Genomic DNA, 25,222 nt, shown 5'->3' on the forward strand with positions numbered 1-25,222 from the left:
ACAACCATTTGGGATTTCTTGGTTTACTGTTTTTTACTGTAGAGGTTTGAATGTAGGACTACAACCCTGGTAGACCAGGATCCAGATCCTATTTTAGCTGTGGAAACTTGCTGAATGACACTGGGCAAACCACAGTCCCTTAGCCTTTAAGGAAGGTAATAGCAAACCTCATCTAAAAACTCTGTTGATAGGGTTGCCATAATTTGAAATTAAGTGCACATGACAATAAAAGTGAGAGCCAGCATGGTGTGGTTTGAGGTCTTGACGATACCATGGGAGACCAGGGTTCAAATACGTGCTCAGTCATGGAAACCTTCTGGGTGACTATGAGCAAGTCATATTGTCTTGGTCACAGAGAGGCAAAGGCAAATCCCCTTTCAAAAATACTTGCCAAGAAGATCCCACATTAATCCCATAACTTTGAATATGTTTTAATGGTTTTTAACTGTGAATATTTTAATACTGTTTATATTCAATTCTGTTTAATGTTTGTATATTTTACATTGTATGCTAATGCTTTTATATTAAGCCATTTTGAGATAAAGAGATAAAGCAGATGATGATGATGATGATGATAATTGTGAACTGGACACAAGCAGAGCTAGATGATCTGGACAGAAAAACAAGAAAACTGATGACAATCCACTACTTATTACACCAGCGTAGTGATGTCAACAGACTTTACCTGTCCAGAAAATTAGGAGGCAGAGGGCTTCTGCAAGTGAAACAAACGGTAGAGGAAGAGAAACATGCCCTGGCAGATTATGTGCAAGGCAGTCAATAACCAACATTGAGGGAAGTCAATAGTAGTAAGAGAAGAGAAAACTGGCAAAAAAAGGCTCTCTCCATGGACAGTTCCTGGGAAAAATTGAGAGCCAAATTGACAAAGAAAAAACACAGCTGTGGCTCAACAAATGGAACTTTGAAAAAGGAGACTGAGGGCCTGATTCTGGCAGCCCAAGAACAAGCCATTAGAACCAATGCCATCAAAGCCAAAATTGAAAAGTCGACGACAGATCCCAAATATAGACTCTGCAAGGAAGCAGATTTTTTTTTTTCGTGTCAGGAGCAACTTGAGTCGCTTCTGGAGTGAGAGAATTGGCCGTCTGCAAGGACGTTGCCCAGAGGACACCCGGATGTTTTTGATGTTTTTACCATCCTTGTGGGAGGCTTCTCTCATGTCTCCTCATGGAGCTGGAGCTGATAGAGGGAGCTCAACCGCACTCTCCCCAGGTGGGATTCGAACCTGGCAGCTTTCAGGTCAGCAACCCAACCTTCAAGTCACTTAGTCCACTACGCCATCTGGGGGCTCCGAGGAAGCAGATGAAACAATAGATCACATCCTCAGCTGCTGCAAGAAGATCGCACAGACTACAAGCAGAGACATAACACCGTTGCTCAGATGATTCATTGGAACTTGTGCCACAAATACCATCTGCCTGCAACAAAGAACTGGTGGGATCACAAGCCAGAAAAAGTTACAGAGAATGAACATGTCAAGCTACTCTGGGACTTCTGAATTCAGACAGACAGAGGTTTGGAGTACAATACTCCTGACCTCACAATCGTGTTAACAAACCAAGTATGGATTGTCAATTTAGCAATCCCAGGTGACAGCAGGATTGAGGAGAAACAACTGGAAAAGCTGACACGATATGAGGAATTAAAGATCGAATTACAAAGACTCTGGCACAAGCCAGTCAAGGTGGTCCCAGTGGTGATCAGCACACTGGGTGCAGTGCCTAAAGACCTAGGCCTGCACTTAAACACAATCGGCACTGACAAAATTACCATCTGCCAGCTGCAGAAAGCCACCTTACTGGGATCTGCACACATTATTCGCTGATACATCACACAGTCCTAGACACTTGGGAAGTGTCCGACGTGTGATCCAATACAACAGCCAGCAGAGTGTCTGCTGTGGACTCATCTTGTTGTGTTTCAAATAATAAGAAGAGTAATTGTCGCAATATGCCGGAAATGACAACAACAGCTACTTAAGTTGCCAATGAGGGCAGAGTATAGAGTATTGGGGTTCAGCACAGTAAAATAATTTTGATTTTTGCCCAGCTATGAAATTCAGGAGCTATCTTTAGGCCATGATGACAACTTAGCCTGTTCCACTGCACTGGTAGATAAAATTGTAATATTCAAACAATCCTGAGTCATTGGGAGTCATTTACTATGAGTCAAATTTAAGTATTCATTCAATTTTATGTATTTGCCCAATTCTCGTAAAAGTTGGAAAAAGCAAAAAAACCCTATGTGCATAAATATGTTAATCAATTTTATTCCAATGTTTTCTTTCCCAACAGGAATTGACGAAAATCCACAGGAGATTTCTGAAAAAGCAGGTTCTTCTGTAGAAAAAAATATTATGAAAAAAGTAAGGAATAATCCAGGGACAGCACTTTCATCTCTTTATAACTCAAGTAACATTAATAGAGAGCTATAATTTGAATGGACAAATAGGAGATTAGTCATTCACCAATGCCACTAGTTATTAGGAGGGTTTTTTTGTGGAAGATTCCCTAATAAGAACGTCTGCAGAATGCAGAAGAGGATTATGCCAGGAGAAGCTTGGAAGGACAAGGCTTCAGTGACAACGGGGCAGACTCAGAGCCCAAAGAGATGAGCAAGCAGGATTATAAAGATATTGGTGACTTTTGCAGGATTGCTACAAGGCCTATTGACAGAGGGCCCCTTCAAGAATAATTCGCCTGGATTGGTCATTATCCAATGCAGTGGGCTACAAATGAGCTCTGAACTGAGTTAGAATAGGTGCTTGTTTCATATAGTGTTCTGTTATCAAAGCCAGCTAGTCAAATGCTTTTGGGAAGTCCACGAGGAGGACATTAATATACAGTAGAGTCTCACTTATCCAAGATAAATGGGCCGGCAGAACATTGGATAAGCGAAAATCTTGGATAATAAGGAGGGATTAAGAAAAAAGTCTATTAAACATCAAATTAGGTTATGATTTTACAAATTAAGCACAAAAACATGTTTTTCAAGAAATTGACAGAAAAAGCAGTTCAATACACAGTAATGTTATGTAGTAATTACTGTATTTACACATTTTGCACCAAAACATTGCAACATTTACTACAAAAAAATGACTACTAAAAGGCAGACTGTCTTGGATAAGTGAAGCTTGGATGAGTGGGACTCTAATAGCAACTTTCTGTTTGCATTTCTTTGTAGCTGTCATGAAGCATACTGCTTCTAATAGCAACAGTAATATGCAGCCATCTTGGAGGATATTACACTATGTAACACTGTTCCTGGGATGTAAATGTCATTACTAATTGGTTCTATCATAAAAACATGGAAAGAGTTTATTAAACAGCAACATTTTTGTTTTTGCGGGCCATCCTGCAGCACATTTTGCTATAGACCGCTCTGAGTCCCCCTGGGGAGAAGAGCGGTATATAAAATAAATAAATAAATAAAATAATAGTTTTTAAATGCATATCTTGTAGAGTCTCAACCAATTCAACATAGCTTGTGGCAGCCACAAAAATGAAGTTTCTGGAATATAACAACTACTTTCAAAGTAAGTACCTCATAATTAAATTGGAAATAACACTTTTAAACCAGGACCAGAATTTTTTTCAAATTTTGTTACATAGTGTTACCTGTACAGTTTTGCCTCAAGAACAGCCTTAAAACCAAATGTAAAGGAACTCAAAATTCTTTTTAGCAAAATCAAATTCACAAAAGCAAGGTCACAAAACAAGGCAAAAGTCTCTTGGTCAAGCAAAGTAAAATCTTTAGTAATTCCTTCCCAAGGCAGGAACACAAGGCTTCTTGCTGGAAGTTACAGAATCAAGGCAAGGCAATGGATCGGCTGCTGCCAGCACAGACTATTCCTCTTGCTTCTGATTTATAGCCCTCAGCCCACAGCACATGAGCCTCTAGGGAGTGGTCTGATTGCTGTGCATCCTTTCAGCAATCCTAGCTGACCTACGCCTAGCTTGTTGTTGCCTTCGACGTTCTTGAAATGTAGGAACAACCAGCAGGCCTCTCTCTTCTTCTTCCTCCTCCTGAGCAGGCCTGATGATTTGCCCAGAATCCCTAGCCCCTTCAGCCTTCTCCTCTTCTAACTCCTAAAAGGGGGAAGAGTAAGACACAACATTTTCGAAGGCTAGTAGAATATAAGCTAATCATAGACATAAACAGATTTTCTTATTTAATTTCCACAATATGCACTATTTCTTGAATTTGAATATTTCATACTATTCAGTGAATTTTAATGCTGTCTCTCTATTTTTTATGGTAGGATATCCCTGGAACTACAACAGAACACTCAAGTGGCAGCTTTTCTCCTCAGAAAATTCCTAGAGTTTCAAACGAGCCAGCAGCAAAGTATTCCTATCCATTAGCCAGTAATGCATCTGCACAAAAAGCCAGAAGTCAAGAACTTTGCTCTTCAGGAATTCTTCAAACAGAGCCTCAGCCAGATATCAATTTTCACCAGGGTTGGCCTTCCTCTGGACCCTGTAATTTGGAATATATAAACACAAGCAAGGCCCATCTATATAATTTTACTAGTTCACATGTGACTAGCCCTGTTTTAATAGGCTCCAAGGCGGATAGCAATAATATAGAATTGAAATCTCAAAATTTCACTGAATCAAAATTGTCTGTTCATGTTACGGGAGGAAGAAAGCAATTCACAGATGAGAATTTTCACCCACCTTTAAAGGAGCAGCCTATTTTCCAGTGTTCATATCCTGTTCCACTAAAATCAAGAATGCTTCTTGAGAAATCATTTCCTGATAAGTCCTTACCAGGACCAATGCAAATGCAAGAAGCAAGTAGCACTTCTCGCCCTCACAGACAAGAGAACTGCTCTGTTAAACCAGATGATCATCTTGAGGTTTGTGAACCTGATTCTGTAGGCACACTGTCGAAAGCTTATAAAAAACAGAGTTTGGAAATGATTAGCAAGGAATATAACGTAAGTAGCAGTGATGATGAAGATCGACTCATTATAGAAATCTGAATATGTTTGGGCTGAAGATTTAACACAAAGAAGCTAATCATCGGACAGAACCATCATTCTGTCACAGGTTAACAGAAAAGCTTTTCTTAGACAAGATTTCTATTGATTTATGTGTTAATACTTTTTTTTAAACAACTAAACAGTTAAATCGTGTTTACATGCTCAATGAAAATTGTCTCTTGCTTAATCATGCTTCTTTCGAAGTTTGGTCCCATTTTATTCATGCCTCTGTAGACTAGGTCCACATCTGTCACACATCTGGTGGGATGTCAGCAATTGCTTTCCTGCTTGAAGTTGAAGGATGACATGGAAGATATGGTTCTGCATTGTGGTATTGACTGAAATTATTCTCAGCTGTTTCAGCTCACTTGTATTCTGTAATGTTTTCTAACTAAGGCTTTTGCATGAGATCAGTGGCCATAAAGCATCATACAACTTTTCCGTATTGCACAAATATTCCATGCCACCTTGTGGAAGACAACACAAGTGTGAATTGCTGTTTTATGCTGAAACCTGTTTCTCCCACTCCTCTGATAGCACTGTAAATGTTTGAGGTTTTTAAAAGAACCCTTTTAATTTATTTTCTGATCAAGGAGGAAAAGTATTCAGTCACTACCAACTCCAAGTGAAAATGCCGTTTGCTTCTCAAGATCTAAATATACAAGTCCAATCTGTGCAGCAGCTGACACGTCTTGTTGATGTATTCAGGGTCTGATTTTTTAATTTCCCTAAGCATAAGGCCATTTTACTGTAATACTAATGTGAAGTCATGCCAATTTTAGAGCTCAGTTTATTGATTATATAAAAGTTTTATATTTCACTTTTGTATGAGTTTTGAAATGCTTTTTAAATATGTCTTGCAAACTGTCTTATCTTTTCTCAGAGGAGTTTGTAAAAACAGTGGCATTAACTATCCATGTCATTGTGGCCCATAGTCAGTAAAACATAAAATAACAAAATAAAATATTTTAGCAATATTGTACTAAGCAAACCCAAAAACAAAGATGTATGCCATATTCCTGCTTGAGTATATGAAAAATACTGAACATTGAAAACATAAAGATCTATCTCTTCTGAAATATTGAGATACTAATTAAACTTTGCATATCTGGAGGGGCTTCTGAAAGATCAGGAGGAACATGCAACTCTACAAGTAATGCTGGTTTTCTCCCTTTATGGCTGAATTCTACCCACATTAAGAACACATGAATAAGGGGTCACTGCTTATAGCATGGAGCCGCAGTGGGTTAAACCCTTGTGCTGTCTGGACTGTTGACCTAAAGGTTGGGTTGCTGACCTGAAGGCTGGTTTGAATCAGTGAGACGGGGTGAGCTCCCATCTGTCATCTCTAGCTTGCGGGGACATGAGAGAAACTTCCCAGCTGGATGGTAACACATCCGGGCGTCCCCTCAGCAACGTCTCTATAGACAGCCAATTCTCTCACACCAGTAGCGACTTGCAGTATGTTCTCAAGTAGTTTCTGACAAAAAAATGCATGTAGCAAATTTGTGTTGCTAAAGTGGTTGGATTTCCTTTTGAGTAAATAGGATTTGAATGCAATGCTAATGGTTACAGGCCCAAATTGCACTTCGTTAATGAAATAAAAAGCAAGCCCTAAATGTGGCTTCCAAGAATGCTAAATTTATCCCCAGCTTTCAGAACATGGGAAGAAAGATATTTCCAATTTATATAGCAAAAAAATCACAGACCACATAGTAAACCTCATAGGAAGGGATGTAAGGACAGCAGGAAATAAGGTTTTAAACATTTCCAGTTCATTTCTTAAGAGATTTTTCAGTAAACGATTGCATAAGCCCTTGAAATAGCTTTTTTTGGTTTTGGAAAGACTTTGTAATTAAAATGTAGTAATGTTAAAGCTGTCGCTGTGATGTCTCATGGGCCATGTAGTCCCGTTCCTAGTACTATTGTGGCAGACGAAGAGGAAAACTTTGGTTTCCCACCGTTTCAGCCAGAATTGGAGCCCTTGCACCTGCAGGATGTTTGCCCTCCAGAAGCCAGCCAAACAAGCCTTGGGCAGAATTCTCCCCCGTTCTCTCGTAAGGATAATTATAATCGAGATAGAGGCGCTAGGGAGGCGAATCGCCGAAGCGCCAGAATCGCTGCCAGACAATTAGCTGATTAAGCCTGTTTCCCTTGGGAAATCTTAAGGAGTCATGCATCTGGACACAGTATGGGTTTCACTTCTTGTTCCCCAGGGAAAGTGTTCCTTGGCGGGAAAACAAGATCCTATATAGGTGTTTACCCGCAAGGAGATCCTTGCGGAGTCAATTCGTCAGCTTCAGGAGTGAGATCGTGTGTGGACTACGTTACTCCAGTTCCTTGTTTCCAGGACCTTGCCACGGACCTTGTTCTAGTTCCAAGCCTGCCTTGTTCCCCGGACCTTGCCTCGGACCTCGTTCTTGCTTCTTGTTGCCACGTATCAAGTCTTGTTTGCCAAGAATCTAGTTTGTTTTCCAGCCTTGTTGTCAAGCTCCATTGGACTAAAGGACCCTGTCATTTCCCCACACTTGCTCGGCAAGTGTGTGTTTCGGTTATTGGATTATAACTTTGGACTCTAATATCTCATATTGGACATTGATTTCCTGGACTATATTTGACCTTTCCTGAAAGGTCTACTTCTGAACTTTATTCTTCACTTGTTTTTATTGACTTTATATATTCCTTTAATAAAGATATAAGATTGAATCTGGTCTCTGCGCATGGTTATTGGTGTCTGCAGCCTGGGTCCTGACAGTCGCTTATAATTGTGTAAGCAAGATAATTATTTTGGTCGGTAGGGTACACATTGATATTTAAATCCACTCTTTAATCATAGGGTAACATGACACTATTCTGATTCATTTGAAATTATGTCCTGTATTTTTAATACTTTGTGGATCAATGTAGAGAAAATAGGAGCAGCACCACAGCTAACAGAAAATGCTCAAGTTTTGCTCCTTTCCTAAGATGTCACAAATTTTACCCAGCTCCTACTAAACTTTTCAGTGAAAGATACTCTGTACAGGGCTCAAATCTAGACAAATTATAGATCAGTTACTATATCAATGAAAATGAAGGAACAGTCCCTAAATAGTTTTCAGAAAGCAGCATAAGGAGAGAAAACCTGCAGAGCTTGGGCAAATGAAGAAAACTGAAGCAGCAATAGTCAGGGTAGTTCAAATCTTATTCTGAACACAGATGTGAAGGCAAAATGAATCTTAAGACACTAGAAAAGCCCAGACACCCTTGCCCCAATCCAATAGTACCTTTTCCCATCTATGTTACAAAGTTGAGATTATATGGAGTAAATGCACTAGAATTAGATACGCCACATACTGGTTTAAATAAAATGAGGACACAAACATCTCAAATAGTGTTTATTTAAACTTAAACATACACAAAGCCTTATGCTACTAGTACACAAGCCCCACCAACTCCTTTTATTTTTTCTTCTGCTCTTCTGCTGAAGAATTTTGCTTTCACAATCACAGGCTGTTTGGGAAGCTTTCCTTTGCCCAGAACTTTATAATATCCCTGAAAAGATAAGAAGTTAGCACATACTGGTAAAGCACAAAAGGATTATATACAGAACGTCCCTTACGGCCATTGCTAGCTTTAAGTAATTCCAACAGAATTTGCACATACAATAGTTATTTGCTAAATGCTATAAATAACAAATTCTGCCAGAGAACTAGAGACTAATATGTAAAGTTTCATCTGGGGCAGAAATATACTAGTTTTCTCTATGCAGAGTCCAGTCTCTACAAACACACAACAAAATTGTATGGTCAAGTAGTCTGCACATATTGTTACTGAAAAAGGAATCCCAATATATACTGAATTCAAAGGATTTTATAACTGGAAATAAGATCCAGGCCATCAAGCCAGTAACTATTGCAAAGTATAGACTTTATTTGAAAAATACCACTTTCCACCCATATACAGGGTAATATTCTGCTAGCAACTAAACTACAATGTTGTACTTACCTTAACATACTATCTTAAAAAATGCAACAACAAAAAACCAGTGTAGTATTCCGATAAAAAATGATCACAAGCCTTCACTGAAACCAACAGTTTTTCAAGCAATATTAAGATCTCATACATGTTCCAGGATATGCTCTTCTGAGCTAATTAATATCACTGATACCCATGGATTGTGATAAAAGACTTGAGATCACAGCCAGTCATATCTGGAATTTCTCTCCGAGAAACAAAGCATACCATAACAACGAGCTGTTATGATACTGCGCTAATCTCGTGTAAGAGTGTTTACATTTCACACATTTGCTTAAAAATATAACCAAATACTTTATATAGGTGCCTGAATTACAAACCTCTATAACTCACAAGAGTTCAATGATAATCATGTCTGGAATTTCAGTTTACAAAATGATTTTGTAGTACCCTAAGAGACTAATAAAGAACACAGTAGGTAGCATAAGCTTTTACAGATCTTGGGTGCATCTAAATTGTAGAATTAATGCAGCCTGACATCACACTAGCTGCCATGGCTTAATGCTGTGGATACATGGGAGTTATAGTTTGGTGAGACACCAGCATTCTGGCAGATGATAAAGATCTTGTAAAACTACAACTCCCATCCTGGGCTCACACAACTTTATGACCCAAGGAAAAAAAATGTAATGTGCCTTAACTGAGAAATGATTAGGGAACAAACAAGACAACTGCATGTCTGCACAAACAAGTTCAGCATGAAACACAAGTCTGGAAAAACTTACCGAGCGTACAACATCAATAACGGGTGCTAACCCAGCTGGATGCTTGGCATATTTGAGCCTTGTCTGTTCACTGACGAGGGTCCAGAGCTTATCTAAATTAACCGTGGGGCAGAAGTGCTGGTTCTTCTTCAAGTGGTAGTGTCTCATACCAACCTTTCCAAAATAACCAGGATGGCTAAAAAAAAAAAGCATACTGTATGAATTTAAAAAAATCATTTTGAAATAAATATGCATGATAGCATCACTGAAAACACATCCATGATGAAAATTATTTGGATCTTTCTAACCTGGTTTCCAGCTTGGTTTCGCAACCAAGACAGCCTTGGCTGCTTTTAACAGATGCCAAGAAAAGCAATGGAATATAATCCATCTAATTTTCTCTGACTACTATTGACTTTTATCATCAAAACAAACTACAAACTACATACAGGCAGTCCTTGAGTTACAAGCATCCGACTTACACATGACTCATAGTTAAGAATGGAGGTGAGACAAGAGAAAGTGAGAGAAATCTCCCTCTTGGAAGGGAAATTCACTTTTGGAACAGTTATCATGGGGAAAAGGTGTATCAACTGAAGCTTTAGAACCAATTTTTGTTTCCACAACAAGCCATTTTTTAAAACATATCTAAATTATCATGGACAAATGAGGTGAAATCTGAAGGGGCACAGACAGCAAAACAAACACTGTCTGTGCCCGTTTTAGCTGTCCAAAGCTAAAATATGTATTTTTGGCTGGAGGTACACTTTTAAAAGTGGACCTGTTCTGACTTACAAACAAATTCAACTTAAGGACAAACCTACAGAACTTATCTTGTTTTTACTTGGGGGCTGCATGTATTTCACACACTTAACTCCCTCTGATGTTACGACTCAATCAGGTCTGGGGGATTTATGCTTGAGCTTTCCAACTACTGCCGTGATTAAATATATACTTACCTTCCATAAATATAGCTCAGTATTTGAAAACATTTTTACTTACACATATAAAGAAAATTGCCACTAAACAAAATTAATTAGTAGCCAAATAAATGGTGAGGAGGGGAGTGAAGAATTCACTGGATGAAGGACAGAACAGGATATAAGAAAGTATAGCTTACTATTTGTCGAAGTTAATCCTGTGGTGATGCATTCCCCCAGCATTTCCTCGCCCTCCAGGATGTTTCCTGTGCTTACCTATGAGAAACATTTAAAACAATGACTTTTTTTTTGCAACAATGACTTAACAAGCTGATAACCAGTAATACTGTTTAGTGCCTGATTTATGGTGATCCTATGATGGCTTTGCCTTGTTCTGAGAGAGTGTGACTTGCCTAACAGCACCTAGTGGGTTTCCATGGCTTAGTGGAAATTTGAACCCTAGAGCTGTAGTCTGAGGCTCAAAACTACTATGCCATGCTGGCTCATTCCTGAACTAATAGTACACTTGTAATACTGATGAGGGGGATGAGTGAGCAGATGGTAAACTGTGTTGTCGAAGGCTTTCATGGCTGGAATCACTGAGTTCCTGTGAGTTTTCCGGGCGGTATGGCCATGTTCCAGAAAAATCCTCTGGAACATGACCATATAGCCTGAAAAACACACAGTAACCTAGATGGTAAATTACTTGCCATCTTCAAAGCCCTGCTGACTTAAGCTGCAATAGGATAAGTGAGTGAGCACAAATTTATCTCTTCTAATTGGTTGAGCTTCCAAAAATGTGTTAGAATAAGGGGAGATAAAGGTAAGATGAGAAGCACAGGGGTCTCCTGAGTATATAAAAGGAGCTTGGATCTAAGCCCACTCAGTAGGCCCCATTTCAGAACATATTGCTGATAGAAATACTATTGATAAATATGGGTCAACAGAGCTTTCTATGGCATAACTGGATCTTCTGAGTTTCAGTTTCTGTCCACTGGTAGAGAGGAACTATCACATCATATTCTTTGTAGGTCAGCTTTCTATGGGTTTTGTGTTAGGACTAATAAACTGCCAACATAAAATGTGTAACGTAATTCTTGTAAGCCAAGATTTAGCATGCTTAGGGAACTTTAAGACTGCAATCTCACTCATGCTGATTTAAGGAGCAATCCTGCAATAAACAGTAGAGGCCTGTACTCAGAATTATCCCATTTTGTTTAGTACTTAGGAGTAAATGTCTAAACCTGTAGTCTTAGCATTTTTTTAGTATCATGCACAGGATAGGTCTGTTACTGTTTTATGGTGAAGTGTGGGCTTACTGGCAATGATGGCAAAGGATGGCATTCAGGCTTCCGCTTTAAAAACAAACAAACTCCTAAACCTTCCCCAGCAAAAAAGGTACATGTTTATTAGATTGGTTTCTGCATGGTCTACCAGAAAGCAATTATTTTGCAAATATTGCTTTCTGGTAGGCCATACTAAACCCAATTTCATCAGCCTCAGGAAGCGTGATATACAGAAGTATAATCTTCACTGCCAATGAAGGATATTTAAAACTTTAAATCTTAGATAACTGTAATGAAGCAAATTTCTCTTTTCATTTGTTTTTACTGACCATACACAAAAAGGCAAAAACTTTTTCAGAGCCCATGCAGAGGACACAATTTTTGGATTCTTTGAAGAAGTCCTGAAATGAGGGATTTTGGAAACTTCTATATCCTAGTGAGCCCAGATTGATAAATACGTTTTATAAGGCTGTAATGTAAGACTTCATGTTACATAATATTGTTTTTTTACCCATGTTTACACGATTTATTCCTGCTTCTTCTATATAATACCCTACTTGCTTGCTATGTATCAGTGAGGATTCTTTTTTAAACGACTTAGTTACATAGCTCTCTGAAAACGACTTTATGTTGATTGGCAAAGGAAACCTTGATCAATGTAAAATACGTTCTTCCATATGGCCTGTGTTAACCCTGAGCTGTCTCTCAAAACCCTATTAGGCCCAACCTGCTTGCAGACTGATAAATATTACTTACCCTTGGACTAAACACTTCCCTCTGGTATAACTGTTCACCAGTTTAAAAGTAATAAAATGGATGGGAAACTGTAACAATGGAAGTTAGCTAACTTTCTAGACAGAAGATACTAAATGGCCAAAGCAGAAGACTGCAAGACATGAAGTATCAATAATGACATAATCCTAATAAGCAGGATGCCCTCTATACATACCAATGCGGCCATGGCCATGGCTGACGTGACCTCGCAGCTTCCTTGTCTTTCTCAGTCTTGAAGGCTTTAAAAAAAGAACATAAACAAAAAGCACTAAAAACAACCAAATCTTGGTAAACAAGCTTCACATTTCAAAGGCCAAAGAACGTTTTGCGTACATTGCCATCATCTCAAGATTTTGTCCTAACATCCCCTTAATTTTTTTTATGGATCCAAGTCTTCCAACATATAAGCTCTTCTTTACCAACACATTGGCATTCAATTGCATCTTGAACCATTTAATTCATTTAAGTGTTTCTTTCTAGCAGGTATTATATTATTACTCTCTTACAGAACAGTATTATCTCATCAATTTGATTTTATTCTCACAAACCTTTGAGGCAGATTTGACTATATGATGGTGACAGGCACATGAAAACTCACTGATGTTCATGTAAAGAGTAGAACGTAGATCTCTACAGTCTGATAGTATTCATAATACAGGTAGTCTCCAAGTTATGAACAAGATCAATACTGTAGGTGCTTAAGTTTGATTTGTATGTAAATCGGAACAGGTACATTTTTTTAAGACTAACTCCAGCCAAAAATATATTTTTTAGCTTTGGACAGCATAGGGAAGGATTCACATCCTTGTGGTGTTTGTTCTGCTCTCTGTGTCCCTGTTCAAAAGATTTCACCTCACTTTCTGCTCCTGTAATGACTGGATTTTGCAAAATTTGGCTTGTTGTGGAAACAAGGATTTTGCTAAAACTTCAGTGGACACCTTTCCCCCATAATAACTTTTTCCCATCTGAGGAGTAGATTTATTTCACTTCATGTTGTGCCACCCCCATTCTTAACTATGAGTCGTTTATAAGTCAGATGTTTGTAACTCATGGACTGCCTGTGCATGCTATGTTTTGTTATGTGCCTTCAAGTCATCTCTGACTTATGACGGGTCAACCTATCAGAGGGCATTTTTAGCAAAATTTGCTCAGAGAGTGGTTACCATTGCCCTTTTGTGAGGCTGCAAGAGTGTGACTTGCCAAGGCTTACCAAGTGGGTTTCCAAAGCCAAGTGGGGATTTGAACTTGGTCTCATTAAACTGTAATCCACACTTAAAACAACTACACCACACTGTCAAGATACTATACTGCATATGCATAAATATGATCTTACGGTGCATCTATACTAGGCGTGGGCAAACCTTGGCCCTCCAGGTGTTTTGAACTTCAACTCTCACAATTCCTAACAGCCAAGTTTAAAACACTTGGAGGGCCAAAGTTTGCCCTTGCCTGATCTACACTGTAGAATTTATGCTGTTTGAGGCTTTAGCTATCATGACTAATTGCTACAGAATCATGGAAGGAGCAATTTGGTGAGGATTCAGCATTTTTTGTTTATAAAGGAGGCTAGAGATCTTGCAAAAGTGTGTGTTTATTTCTAGAGGTTAATGTTTAAATTTTATAATTTTTGTATGTTTTTGCTCATTGATGTATGTTGTTATTGTTTTTATCTGGTATTATCTGTGAGCCGCCCTGAGTCCCCTTCGGGGGAGATGGATGTGGGGTATAAACTTATTATTATTATTGCAAAACAACAACTCCCATAATCCCATAGCATTGAGCCATGGCAGTTCAAGTGATGCCAAGCTGCATCAGTTCCAAAGTGCATCCATAGCCATAACAACTAGGAAAGTGATGGGAATAATATCCACCATTTTAAGCTCTTTGGAAGCACAGTATCGTACAAGCAAAATAAATAGAAAACAAGAAAGCACAATGAGCAGAAATGTTATGGTGCAGAATTATGGGCCCTTCCACTCAGCAAAATAACCCAGAATATCATGGCAGATAATCCACAATATCTGCTTTGAACTAGGTTATCTGAATCCACACTGCCATATAACCCAGTTTAATGTGGATTTTAGACAGCAGTGAGAAAGGGACCTCAGTCACCTAAAATGTTAGTTAGCTACGTGCCTAGGCCTCTTCTACATTGCCATATAATCTAGATTTTCAAAGCGGATAATACACATTATCTGCTTTGAACTGGATTATACGAATCTAAACTGCCAAACAATCCAGATTTAATAATCCACATTACAGTAGAATCTCATTTATCCAACACTCGCTTATCCAACATTCTGGATTATCCAATGCATTATTGTTGTCAATGTTTTCAATACATCGTGATATTTTGGTGCTAAATTCGTAAATACAGTAATTACTAAGTAGCATTACTGCATACTGAACTACTTTTTCTGTCAAATTTGTTGTATAACGTGATGTTTTGGTGCTTAATTTGTAAAATCATAACCTATTTTGATGTTTAATAGGCTTTTCCTTAATGCATCATTATCCAACATATTCGCTTATCCAACATTCTGCCGGCCCGTTTATGTTGGATAAATGAGACGCTACTGTATCTGCTTTGAACTGGATTATGATTCTGCACTGCCAAACAATCCAGATTATCAAAGCACATCATCCTTAATGCATCATTATCCAACATATTCGCTTATCCAACATTCTGCCGGCCCGTTTATGTTGGATAAATGAGACGCTACTGTATCTGCTTTGAACTGGATTATGATTCTGCACTGCCAAACAATCCAGATTATCAAAGCACATCATCCAAATTATCTGCTTTGAACTGGATTATACGAGTCTACACTGCCATATAATCTAGTTCAAATCAGATAATCCGGATTTTATCTAGCAATGTGGAAGGAGCCTAGTGTGACCTGCCATGGCTGGGTGCTGTATAGACCCACCCTGGGAGTTGTAGTTTGGCGAGGCACCAAAGAGAAGAGCAGAGAAGGCTCAAGGCCTGGTAAAACAACTACAAAACCTCAGGAAACGGCCAACAGCGCATTTAAAGAGACAACAACAATTTTAGGGGGAAAAAACCCGATACGAATCCTACCATCTTGTCGCGTTCCTGAAGAAAAGAAGATGCCGCTCTCGCGAGATGTCAGGGTGAAAAGCAAAGCAAGATCGCGCGAGAACCTCGCAAAGAAAAGGAGGGAGGGAGGGAGGAAGCGAGAGCGAGGGGAAACTCTCGCGACGCCTTGCGTGCCCCGTTGCTGTCACCATGGTAAGGGCAGGATTTGGACTCAGTTTGCGATGATGCTTCACCAAACGAAATCTAACCCACCAAGGATGCCCTAGCATTGAGCCCTGGTAATTAAAGTGGTATCAAACTGCATTACTTCTACAGTGTAGATCAGGCATAGGCAAACTTGGGCCCTCCAGGTATTTTGGACTTCAACTCCCACCATTCCTAACAGCCTCAGGCCCCTTCCTTTCCCCCCTCAGCCGCTTAAGCGGCTGAGGGGGAAAAGGAAGGGGCCTGAGGCTGTTAGGAATGGTGGGAGTTGAAGTCCAAAATATCTGGAGAGCCCAAGTTTGCCTGTGCTTGGTGTAGATACAGCCTGAGTTTTATTCATGTTGCCAGGCATTGTTGTCTTTTCTGCTGAGGCCTGACTTTTCATGATATGAAGGCCCTAGCAGTTTCTTGGTTTTTAGAGAAAGTTCAGGCTTGATTGGTTCTATCTATAGTTGATAGACTCTATAACAGGCCTGGGCAAACTTGGGCCCGCCGGGTGTTTTGGACTTCAACTCCCACAATTCCTAACAGGCCAGTAGAAATTGTGGGAGTTGTAGTCCAAAACACCCAGAAGGCCCAAATTTGCCCAGGACTGGTTTTAAGCTACAGCATTCTTTGACAGAGAAGGCCCAAGACCTTGCAAAACTACATATCTCCATAGCATTGAACCAAGGCAGTCAAAGTGGGTTCATTCTACAGCATAGATGCACCCCAATGTTTTCTTTCCATTGCTGGAAGCTTTGGTGTTCCAACACTTTTTAAAAAGCTTTTAAAGGAGTTCTAAGCACGCAGCAACTCAAATCGCATATTTCAAAAAGAGTGTGCCTTTTGCTGCTGCGCATTACATTCTCCAGAAAATACTTTTTTTTGGTTTGAGGTTTGCATTAGATCCGATGGCGTATTAAATACGTTTTGGTATGTTTTTAGTTTTGTCCTGAAATAGGAAGAGAAGCAGTAATGCACCACTCCATTCTGATTAATGGTAGAGGCAAAGTCTGGGATATATTGAACTATTTAAAGCAGTGGTTCTCAGCCTGTGGGTCCCCAGATGTTTTGGCTTTCAACTCCCAGAAACCCTAACAGCTGGTAAACTGGCAGGGATTTCTGGGAGTTGTAGGCCAAAACACCTGGGGACCCACAGGTTGAGAACCACTGTGTTAGATGAACCAGCGCTAGACACCTAAATTTCCAGTTTCCTCCTTTTCACCTGAAATCCAATTGTGCATGTTATTATTATTATTACATCACTTCTACCCCGCCCTTCTCACCCATCAGGGGACTCAGGGCGGCTTACAATATAAACATACACATTAAAAACAGTTGTCATCAAATTTAAAAATCCATCAAGATTAAAAATTACAATAAAATTAAGAATATCCATTAAAATATACATAATTATACATTTAAATATACATTTAAGGCGCTTTCCATGTTCATGTGGGGTCTGTCAGTAGGTCATATGTTCTTATCTCATTTTTGCTGTTACTCATGCTCAAATGCCTGGTCCCATAACCATGTTTTTGTCCTCTTTCGGAAAGACAGGAGGGAGGGAGCCTGCCTGACTTCAATGGGGAGGGCGTTCCATAGGCGGGGAGCCACCACTGAAAAGGCCCTGTCTCTCATCCCCGCCAGCCGCACCTGTGAGGCTGACGGGACCGCGAGCAGGGCCTCATCTGACGATCTTAAGCTTCGAGGTGGGTCGTAGCGGGAGACACGTTCGGACAGATAAGCTGGGCCGGAACCGTTTAGAGCTTTATAGGCTAAAGCCAGCACCTTGAATTGTGCTCGGTAGCTAATTGGCAGCCAGTGGAGCTGGCGTAGCAGAGGAGTAGTACGCTCCCTGAACGCCACTCCAGTTATTAACCTGGCAGCCTCCCGTTGGACTAATTGAAGCTTCCGAACAGTCTTCAAAGGCAGCCCCACGTAGAGTGCGTTGCAGTAGTCTAAACGGGATGTAACAAGGGCGTGGACCACCGTGGCCAAGTCTGGCTTCCCAAGGTATGGTCGCAGCTGGCGCACAAGTTTTAATTGTGCGAAGGCTCCCCTAGCCACCGCTGAGACCTGGGGTTCCAGGCTCAACAATGAGTCTAGGATCACCCCCAAACTGCGCACCTGCGCCTTCAGGGGGATTGTGACCCCATCCAGCACAAGCTGTAACCCAGTACCCTGTTCGGCCTTCCGACTGACCAAGAGGACCTCTGTCTTGTCTGGATTCAATTTCAATTTGTTGGCCCTCATCCAGTCCGACACAGCGGCCAGGCACCGGTTCAGGACCTGGACAGCCTCCTTAGTGACAGGTGGGAAGGAGTGACAGAGCTGGACATCATCTGCGTACAGATGACACCGCACCCCGAAACTCCGGATGATCTCTCCCAGCGGCTTCATGTAGATGTTAAACAACATGGGAGATAACACAGAGCCCTGTGGGACCCCACAAGTCAACGGTTGTGGGTCCGAGCAGGCATCCCCCAATGACACCATCTGGGATCGACCCTCCAGGAATGAGTGGAGCCACTGCAAAACAGTACCTCCAAGTCCCATTCCCACGAGGCGTCCCAGAAGGATACCGTGATCGACGGTATCGAAGGCCGCTGAGAGGTCCAGCAGAACCAGCAGGGACACACTCCCCCTGTCCAGTTCCCGGCGAAGATCATCGACTAAGGCGACCAAGGCTGTCTCGGTACCATGCTCCAGCCTGAAGCCAGACTGTGCCGGATCCAGAAAATCAGTGTCAACCAAGAATCCCTGGAGCTGTGAAGCAACCACATGTTCCAAGACCTTGCCCAAATAGGGGAGATTGGAAATAGGCCGAAAGTTTCCAAATTGAGTGGGATCCAATGATGGCTTTTTCAACAGCGGCTTGATCACAGCCATTTTTAGGCTCGCTGGAAACTTGCCCTCCCGCAGGGAGGCATTCACCACCACCTTCACACACTCGGCCAAACCCCCTCTGGCTTCTCTCACCAGCCAGGATGGGCAGGGGTCCAGGATGCATGTGGTCGGTCTCGCCTCTCCAAGGATCTTGTCCACATCCTCGAGCTCAACCAATTGAAATGAATCCAACAAAACTGGACAAGCAGGTGCACTCGTTACATCCTCAGAGACTGCCGTTAATATGGTGTCAAAGTCGGAACGGATCAGAGCGACTTTGTCCGCAAAGAACCGAGCAAATGCTTCACAGCGGGCTGCCGAGTTATCAGGGCTCCCACCTTGATTGGTGGGAGTTAATAACCCTCTGACGACACGGAACAGCGCCGCCGGACGGTTCTGTGCGGACGCAATGTTGGCCGCAAGGTGGACTCTCCTTGCAGCTTTGATTGCCGCGGCATATGCCCTAAGATAGGAGCCTAGCCGTGTTCGGTCTGACTCGTTATACTCTGATCGCCACACGCACTCTAGTTCCCTCTTCTTTCACTTCATCGCTGCCAGCTCCTCAGTAAACCAAGGAGCTGGTTTAGCTCGGTTACTCGAGAGGGGACGCTCCGGAGCGATCGTGTCTATTGCCCTAGTCATCTCTCCATTCCAGAGAGAGACCAGAGCATCAACAGGATCACCTGCCGAGGAGGCGGGAAATTCCCCAAGAGCCGTCAGGAATCCTTCTGGATCCATAAGTCTCCTGGGGTTTTAGGTCCACCACCCCTGCAGAGGTTGGGGGGTGCAGTAAGTCTAAACCTGATCAGGTGATGGTCGGTCCATGGCAACGGAGCGATGGTGAGCTCCTCCACACCGCCACCTTCCTCCCATCCCTGACAGAAGACCAAGTCCAGTGTGTGTCCCACACTGTGGGTGGGGCCTGTTACTAATTGGGACAGCCCCATGGTTGCCATGGCGGCCATGAAGTCCTGAGCTGCACCTGAGAGGTTGGTCTCGGCATGGACATTGAAGTCCCCCAGCACTATGAGCCGCCGGGACTCCAACGCCAGGCCCGAGACCACCTCAGCTAGCTCAGGCAGGGAGACTGTAGTGCAGCGGGGTGGTCGGTACACTAACAGAATCCCTAATCTGTCCCGGTCTCCCACTGGGGATTTCATCAGTACCAGTTGTTGCAATGGTTCTTGTTGTTGCTGCCTTCTTGGCCTTCAGTATTTTCTTTTTCTTCTTCTTTTTTTGCCATGATAGATGCCTAAACATCTACCAATTGCTTTAATCAGTACTCAGATGTTTAGACATCTTCTGGAGTCAAGTGGATGACAGGAGACACTTAACAGCAACTAACAGGGCTTTAAGTCTCAGAAGAGCAACTCAAGCTAGCAGACAATTGCACAGTAAGACAACTGTGTTTGGAATAACCCATAGCTGCTTTCATGCCTTCCTTTTATACCCCAGTGGGACGAGCAAGAAGGCAGGCATAAGAGAGAGCTTTGAAAGGGGGAAGAGCAGGGGAGGAATGACATGACTACTTTTAAGTGGTTTTTAAAACGATATTTCAAAAAACTATTAAAATAATTACATTTGCAAAAATATGAAATTAAATAATGAAATCTATAATTGTGTTCAAATTTCATGAAGAAAATGGTGATTAGAATCAGAGGGATAGCATTTTGAATGATCTCTTATACATTTTTACTTTAAATTGAAATATCTAAAAATCAGGATCTATGGCCCAGACATGTTATTACATTTTTAGAAACTACATACAGTACCTTTAATCTGGTACTTAGTTATTCAAAAATACTTGATAGTTTAGAAGAAATGAGAGTAAACTTGTAAAGCAAGCACAACCTATCATAATTGTTATATACCTGGAAACATTGGAAATTCTATTTCTACTTAAGTTTTTCTTAAGTCTGATTCTGATGTCAGTTTCGTTGAATTACATCATCTTCACATCAAAAATGTTGATTAAACTTCTGTGATATCAAAACTTGGTTGCTTCCAATATGTCAGCTATTGCTGCTATTGCAATGTAAATTGGTGGATGGGTAGGTAATGATAATGTGAGTAATTATCAAAATTTGGTTGTGATAGTGCTTGCAGTTCTGAAGGAACTCTAATTTTTGCTTCTCATGGACTTAGCGTGAGAATTTGGTCAATATATAAAATTCATTTATAAATTAGGAATTTTTTTACTTGAAAATTTTGGAGAGGAGGGTTTGAACCCATAAACCACTTCCTTGGCTACAGGCTTCATTCCCTGTGCCAGTTATAAATCATTTTAGGAAAAAGTTGCTGCTGTAACTTTTCTACATTAAACCTTCTGTTTTTTGGCAATGATGAGCCTTGCCTTTTTCCAGAATATTTATGTATGGTTAAAAATTAGTTTATAAGTAGTTTCTGTTAGGATAAAGATAGCAGGTAGGTAAATCAAGTTAAATCAAGTTCCAATTAAAATGAAACCATACCATGTACTTTACCCTCCTACTGTATCCCTGTTTGTAAACAAATTCAATCAGCTGCCTTCTTTTAGGTGTCAGGAAATACTTGTAGCAATTTTAAAAATTATTTATAATAATTTTAACTGTGAAAAATGAGATGAGATGACTGTCTAAATCAGTTGCAAGACCTCTGTATGTCCATAGCAAGTTTGGGTGTGTTGTTGTTGCTGTTGTTGCCCTTGCCATCATTATTTTGACCCCACTGTTTTCTCAGAGCTGACACCCAAAGTGGCTACACCTTGACTTGGCCTTTTGCTGCTTTGCCACAGGCATAGAATCATAGAATAATACAGTTGAAAGAGATCATGTGGGCCATCTAGTCCAACAACAACAACAACAATGTAATAACAACAACAACTTTATTCTTATATCCTACCACCATCTCCCCAAAGGGACTTGGGGCAGCTTACATGGGGATCAAGCCCATTATAAACAAGGTACTGTACAAAGAGACATAGTTAGAAACATAAACAATAAAATATAGTAAAACAATAAAAAACAGTAGAATTAAAACATCATAAAAAATAACAACCAAACAACAGACAACTAGTCGCTGAAAGTAGTGGGCATGTTCAGAATTGAGGGGGCGAGACAATGGCTTGTGCAACTATGAGCTGTAGGGCAGGGATTGGGGATAAAGTGGGAATGTCTGCCCCCCTGCCATGCAGGAAAGGTACAATCAAAATACCCCTGACAGATGGCCATTCAGCCTCTGTTTAAAATCTTCCAAGGAAGGAGCTTCCACCACATGCTGAGGCAGAGAGTTCCACTGCTGAACAACTCTTCTTACAGTCAGGAAGTTCTCCTAGTCTTAGTTTCCAGGGCAGCAGAAAACAAGTTTGCTCCCTCTTCCTTATGACATCCTTTCACATATTTATACATGGCTGTCATGTCTCCTCTCAACCTTCTCTTCTGCAAGCTAAACATACTCGGCTCTTTAAGACGCTCCTCATAGGACATGGTCTCCAAACCTTGTATAGATAGCTATACATCATTCATCTGTTCCTGCTTGTGTTCATAAAGATCCCTTCCACTATGTTTCATTTTTTTACTTAGAAGAAGTTACATATCTGCAACTTGCTATAGTTTACAAAAGAAAAAAGTATAGTCTTGGCATGGGGTGGGTGGTTCAGTCACGTTCAAGCTTATGAAAGAGTTTGCATAAGCAAGTTGATTGAAAAGTTGTATAAACCTGTTGGCTCAGTGACTCAAGGAGGTATCCAAACTGGAAACATTGGACAAAGAAATCACATAAAAGCATCAAGAGAAAATAAAATGAAGATATATGATCAAAATGATATGAAGCTTAAGGGATTATAAAAAAGGTTGCCTGATAGGAAAAACCTGAGCCAAGATAGAATTGATACATTTGCACATCTGATATGAAGGGCATAAACAAAAATGAAAACCTTTGTTTTATTCATACCAGATGTGAACTATGGAGCTGTGGTCATAAAAAAGTAACATTGCAGGAACTGCCCATAATTCGCACCATATCCAAGGAAGCTTGGTCTGTGTTTCCAAAAAGAGGCTAGGTACTACAGGAATTGGATACACACCCTACTCATCCCACCAACCTGACAAATAGGATGGAAATCAAAGGAGGAAAAGTTGGAAATGATGTTGGAGATAGCTGATTTATGAATCACGATTCAAAGAACCATGCTATACTCAATTGTGCATCAGTGTTGGGTGGGCGGGTTCCCCCAAAATTTAGTGAAACAATTCAAACACAAATGGTAGCAAAGATTTACTGGGCAACGATAGCCAAATGAGACACATTTTAAAGGACTGAGGATAATGTCACAAGCACAGAGAATGGAAATTACAGGCAAAAAGCAACTTCAATTTGCAGAAAACAAGGCTTATATAAAGAAGGATTCAGAACTATCATTGAAAAAGGGGGCAGTACAATGCAAGAATCGAAGCTATTTTCATAGAATCATAGAATAGTAGAGTTGGAAGAGACCTCATGGACCATCCAGTCCAACCCCCTGCCAAGAAGCAGGAAATCGCATTCAAAGCACCCCCGACAGATGCCCATCCAGCCTCTGCTTAAAAGCCTCCAAAGAAGGAGCCTCCACCACAGTCCGGGGGAGAGAGTTCCACTGCCGAACAGCTCTCACAGTGAGGAAGTTCTTCCTGATGTTCAGGTGGAATCTCCTTTCCTGTAGTTTGAAGCCATTGTTCCGTGTCCTAGTCTGCAGGGAAGCAGAAAACAAGCTTGCTCCCTCCTCCCTATGATTTCCCTTCACATATTTGTACATGGCTATCATGTCTCCTCTCAGCTTTCTCTTCTGCTGGCTAAACATACCCAGTTCTTTAAGCCTCTCCTCATAGGGCTTGTTTTCCAGACCCTTGATCATTTTAGTTGCCCTCCTCTGGACGCTTTCCAGCTTGTCAACATCTCCCTTCAATTGCGGTGCCCAGAATTGGACACAGTATTCCAGGTGTGGTCTGACCAAGGCAGAATAGAGGGGTAGCATGACTTCCCTGGATCTAGATGCTATTCCCCTATTGATGCAGGCCAGAATCCCGTTGGCTTTTTTAGCAGCCGCATCACATTGTTGGCTCATGTTTAACTTGTTGTCCACGAGGACTCCAAGATCTTTTTCACATGTACTGCTGTCGAGCCAGGCATTGTTCCCCATTCTGTATCTTTGCCTTCCATTTTTTCTGCCGAAGTGAAGGATCTTGCATTTGCCCCTGTTGAACTTCATTTTGTTAGTTTCGGCCTATCCCTCTAGTCTGTCAAGATCGTTTTGAATTCTGCTCCTGTCTTCTGGAGTGTTAGCTATCCCTCTCAATTTGGTGTCATCTGCAAACTTGATGATCATGCCTTCTAACCCTTCATCTAAGTCAGTGATTCCCAAAGTGGGTGCTACCACCCCCTGGTGGGCGCTGCAGCAATCCAGGGGGGTGGTGATGGCACCTATTAGGACACGGGGGCGGGGCCAGGGGAGGGGCAGGGCCTCTTCCCAAGTGCCGGAGACAGGGCTGAGCCCCTGAGGCACCTGTTAGAACACAGGGTGCGGAGCTAGAGGAGTGGGCGTGGCCTCTTCCCAAGAGCCCAAGATAGGACTGAGAATCTATACCTCTCCTGAGGCCCTTGTTGGGACACAGAGGGCGGAGCTAGAGAAGGGGGTGGGGTCTCTTTCCAAGAGCCCAAGACAGGGCTGAGCCTCTATATTTCTCCTGAGAAGCCTTTTAGGACTAAAGGGCAGGGCTGGGGTGGGGCGGGGCCTCTTTCCAAGAGTGTGAGATAGGGCTGAGCTCTGTATACCTCCCCTGAGGCACTTGTTAGAACATGGGGTCGGGGTATAGAGGTTCAGTCCCGTCAGGCACTTGGGAAGAGGCCCCGCCCCCTCCTCTAGCCCTGCCCTCAGCACCCCCTGGAAAGGAGGGCGTGGCTTAGAGAGGTAGGTGTGGTTCCTGCTCAAGAGGGTGGGGCTGAGTCTCTCTCCTAGTCCAAGATGCAGGGCTGGGAGGGGGAGGGGGAGGTGGGCGGGGCCACAAATTGGCAGCCAGGTCCGGGATGGGCGGAGTTACGAGTTCTGAGGCAGGGCTGAGATTCTATCCCTGTCCTGGAGCCTATAGTGGCTGCGACATTGTGCAACATCAGAGCTGAGGAAATTGTTTAAAAAATAAAGAAAGAAATTGTATATCTTGTTTGCAGTCCTTTATTGTTCTAATAACTTTTAGGAAGGGGGATGCCGTTGTTTGACAACAACAGTAGTCAAGATGGTTGGGTAGCTTAATCCTTTGTGCCCTATTTAAGAAAGCCTGTGGTATTTTTAATGAGTGCTTTGTTGTTTAGTTGCTGTCATGTTGACTTCAACTTATGATGACTCTGTAAATGAGAGACCTTCAAGC

The 25,222-nt window shown here is 41.5% G+C and overlaps 2 protein-coding genes across 8 annotated transcripts in view; one reads left to right on the forward strand and one right to left on the reverse strand.

Annotated features, from left to right (window-relative positions):
* The window catches only part of znf831 (zinc finger protein 831), a 72,922-nt gene extending 65,208 nt beyond the window's left edge, over positions 1-7,714 (forward strand). For 5 of the 7 annotated variants that reach the window (XM_008122896.3, XM_008122893.3, XM_016998305.2 and 2 more), the window contains 2 exons: positions 2,316-2,386; positions 4,283-7,714. In XM_008122896.3, coding sequence (XP_008121103.1) covers positions 2,316-2,386; positions 4,283-5,008 — 797 coding nt within the window. In that variant the 3' untranslated portion in view covers positions 5,009-7,714. Of the gene's footprint in view, positions 1-2,315; positions 3,557-4,282 lie in introns of all 7 variants that reach the window. The other 2 variants (XR_010005638.1, XR_010005637.1) reach the window with 2 other exon arrangements.
* A 658-nt stretch (positions 7,715-8,372) lies between these two features.
* Positions 8,373-15,933, reverse strand: LOC100563694 (large ribosomal subunit protein uL15). Its single transcript, XM_003228986.4, has 5 exons — positions 15,792-15,933; positions 12,885-12,948; positions 10,850-10,925; positions 9,751-9,925; positions 8,373-8,542 (listed from the first exon to the last, which is right to left on the reverse strand). Exons 1-5 carry the CDS (start codon positions 15,792-15,794, stop codon positions 8,414-8,416), a joined length of 447 nt encoding a protein of 148 aa, XP_003229034.1. The 5' UTR covers positions 15,795-15,933; the 3' UTR covers positions 8,373-8,413.
* Positions 15,934-25,222: the final 9,289 nt, after the last annotated feature.

Source organism: Anolis carolinensis, chromosome 4 (genome assembly GCF_035594765.1).
Source record: "Anolis carolinensis isolate JA03-04 chromosome 4, rAnoCar3.1.pri, whole genome shotgun sequence".
Classification (NCBI taxonomy): Eukaryota; Metazoa; Chordata; class Lepidosauria; order Squamata; family Dactyloidae; genus Anolis; species Anolis carolinensis.

What these genes read in the sequence shown, in the direction of transcription:
- LOC100563694 (XM_003228986.4), bottom strand. An exon ending in CCATGGCCATGGCCGCATTG is followed by an intron (nt 10,926 to 12,884) that starts GTATGTATAGAG and finishes TGTTTCTCATAG; the next exon opens with GTAAGCACAGGAAACATCCT. An exon ending in TTATTGATGTTGTACGCTCG is followed by an intron (nt 8,543 to 9,750) that starts GTAAGTTTTTCC and finishes TTATCTTTTCAG; the next exon opens with GGATATTATAAAGTTCTGGG.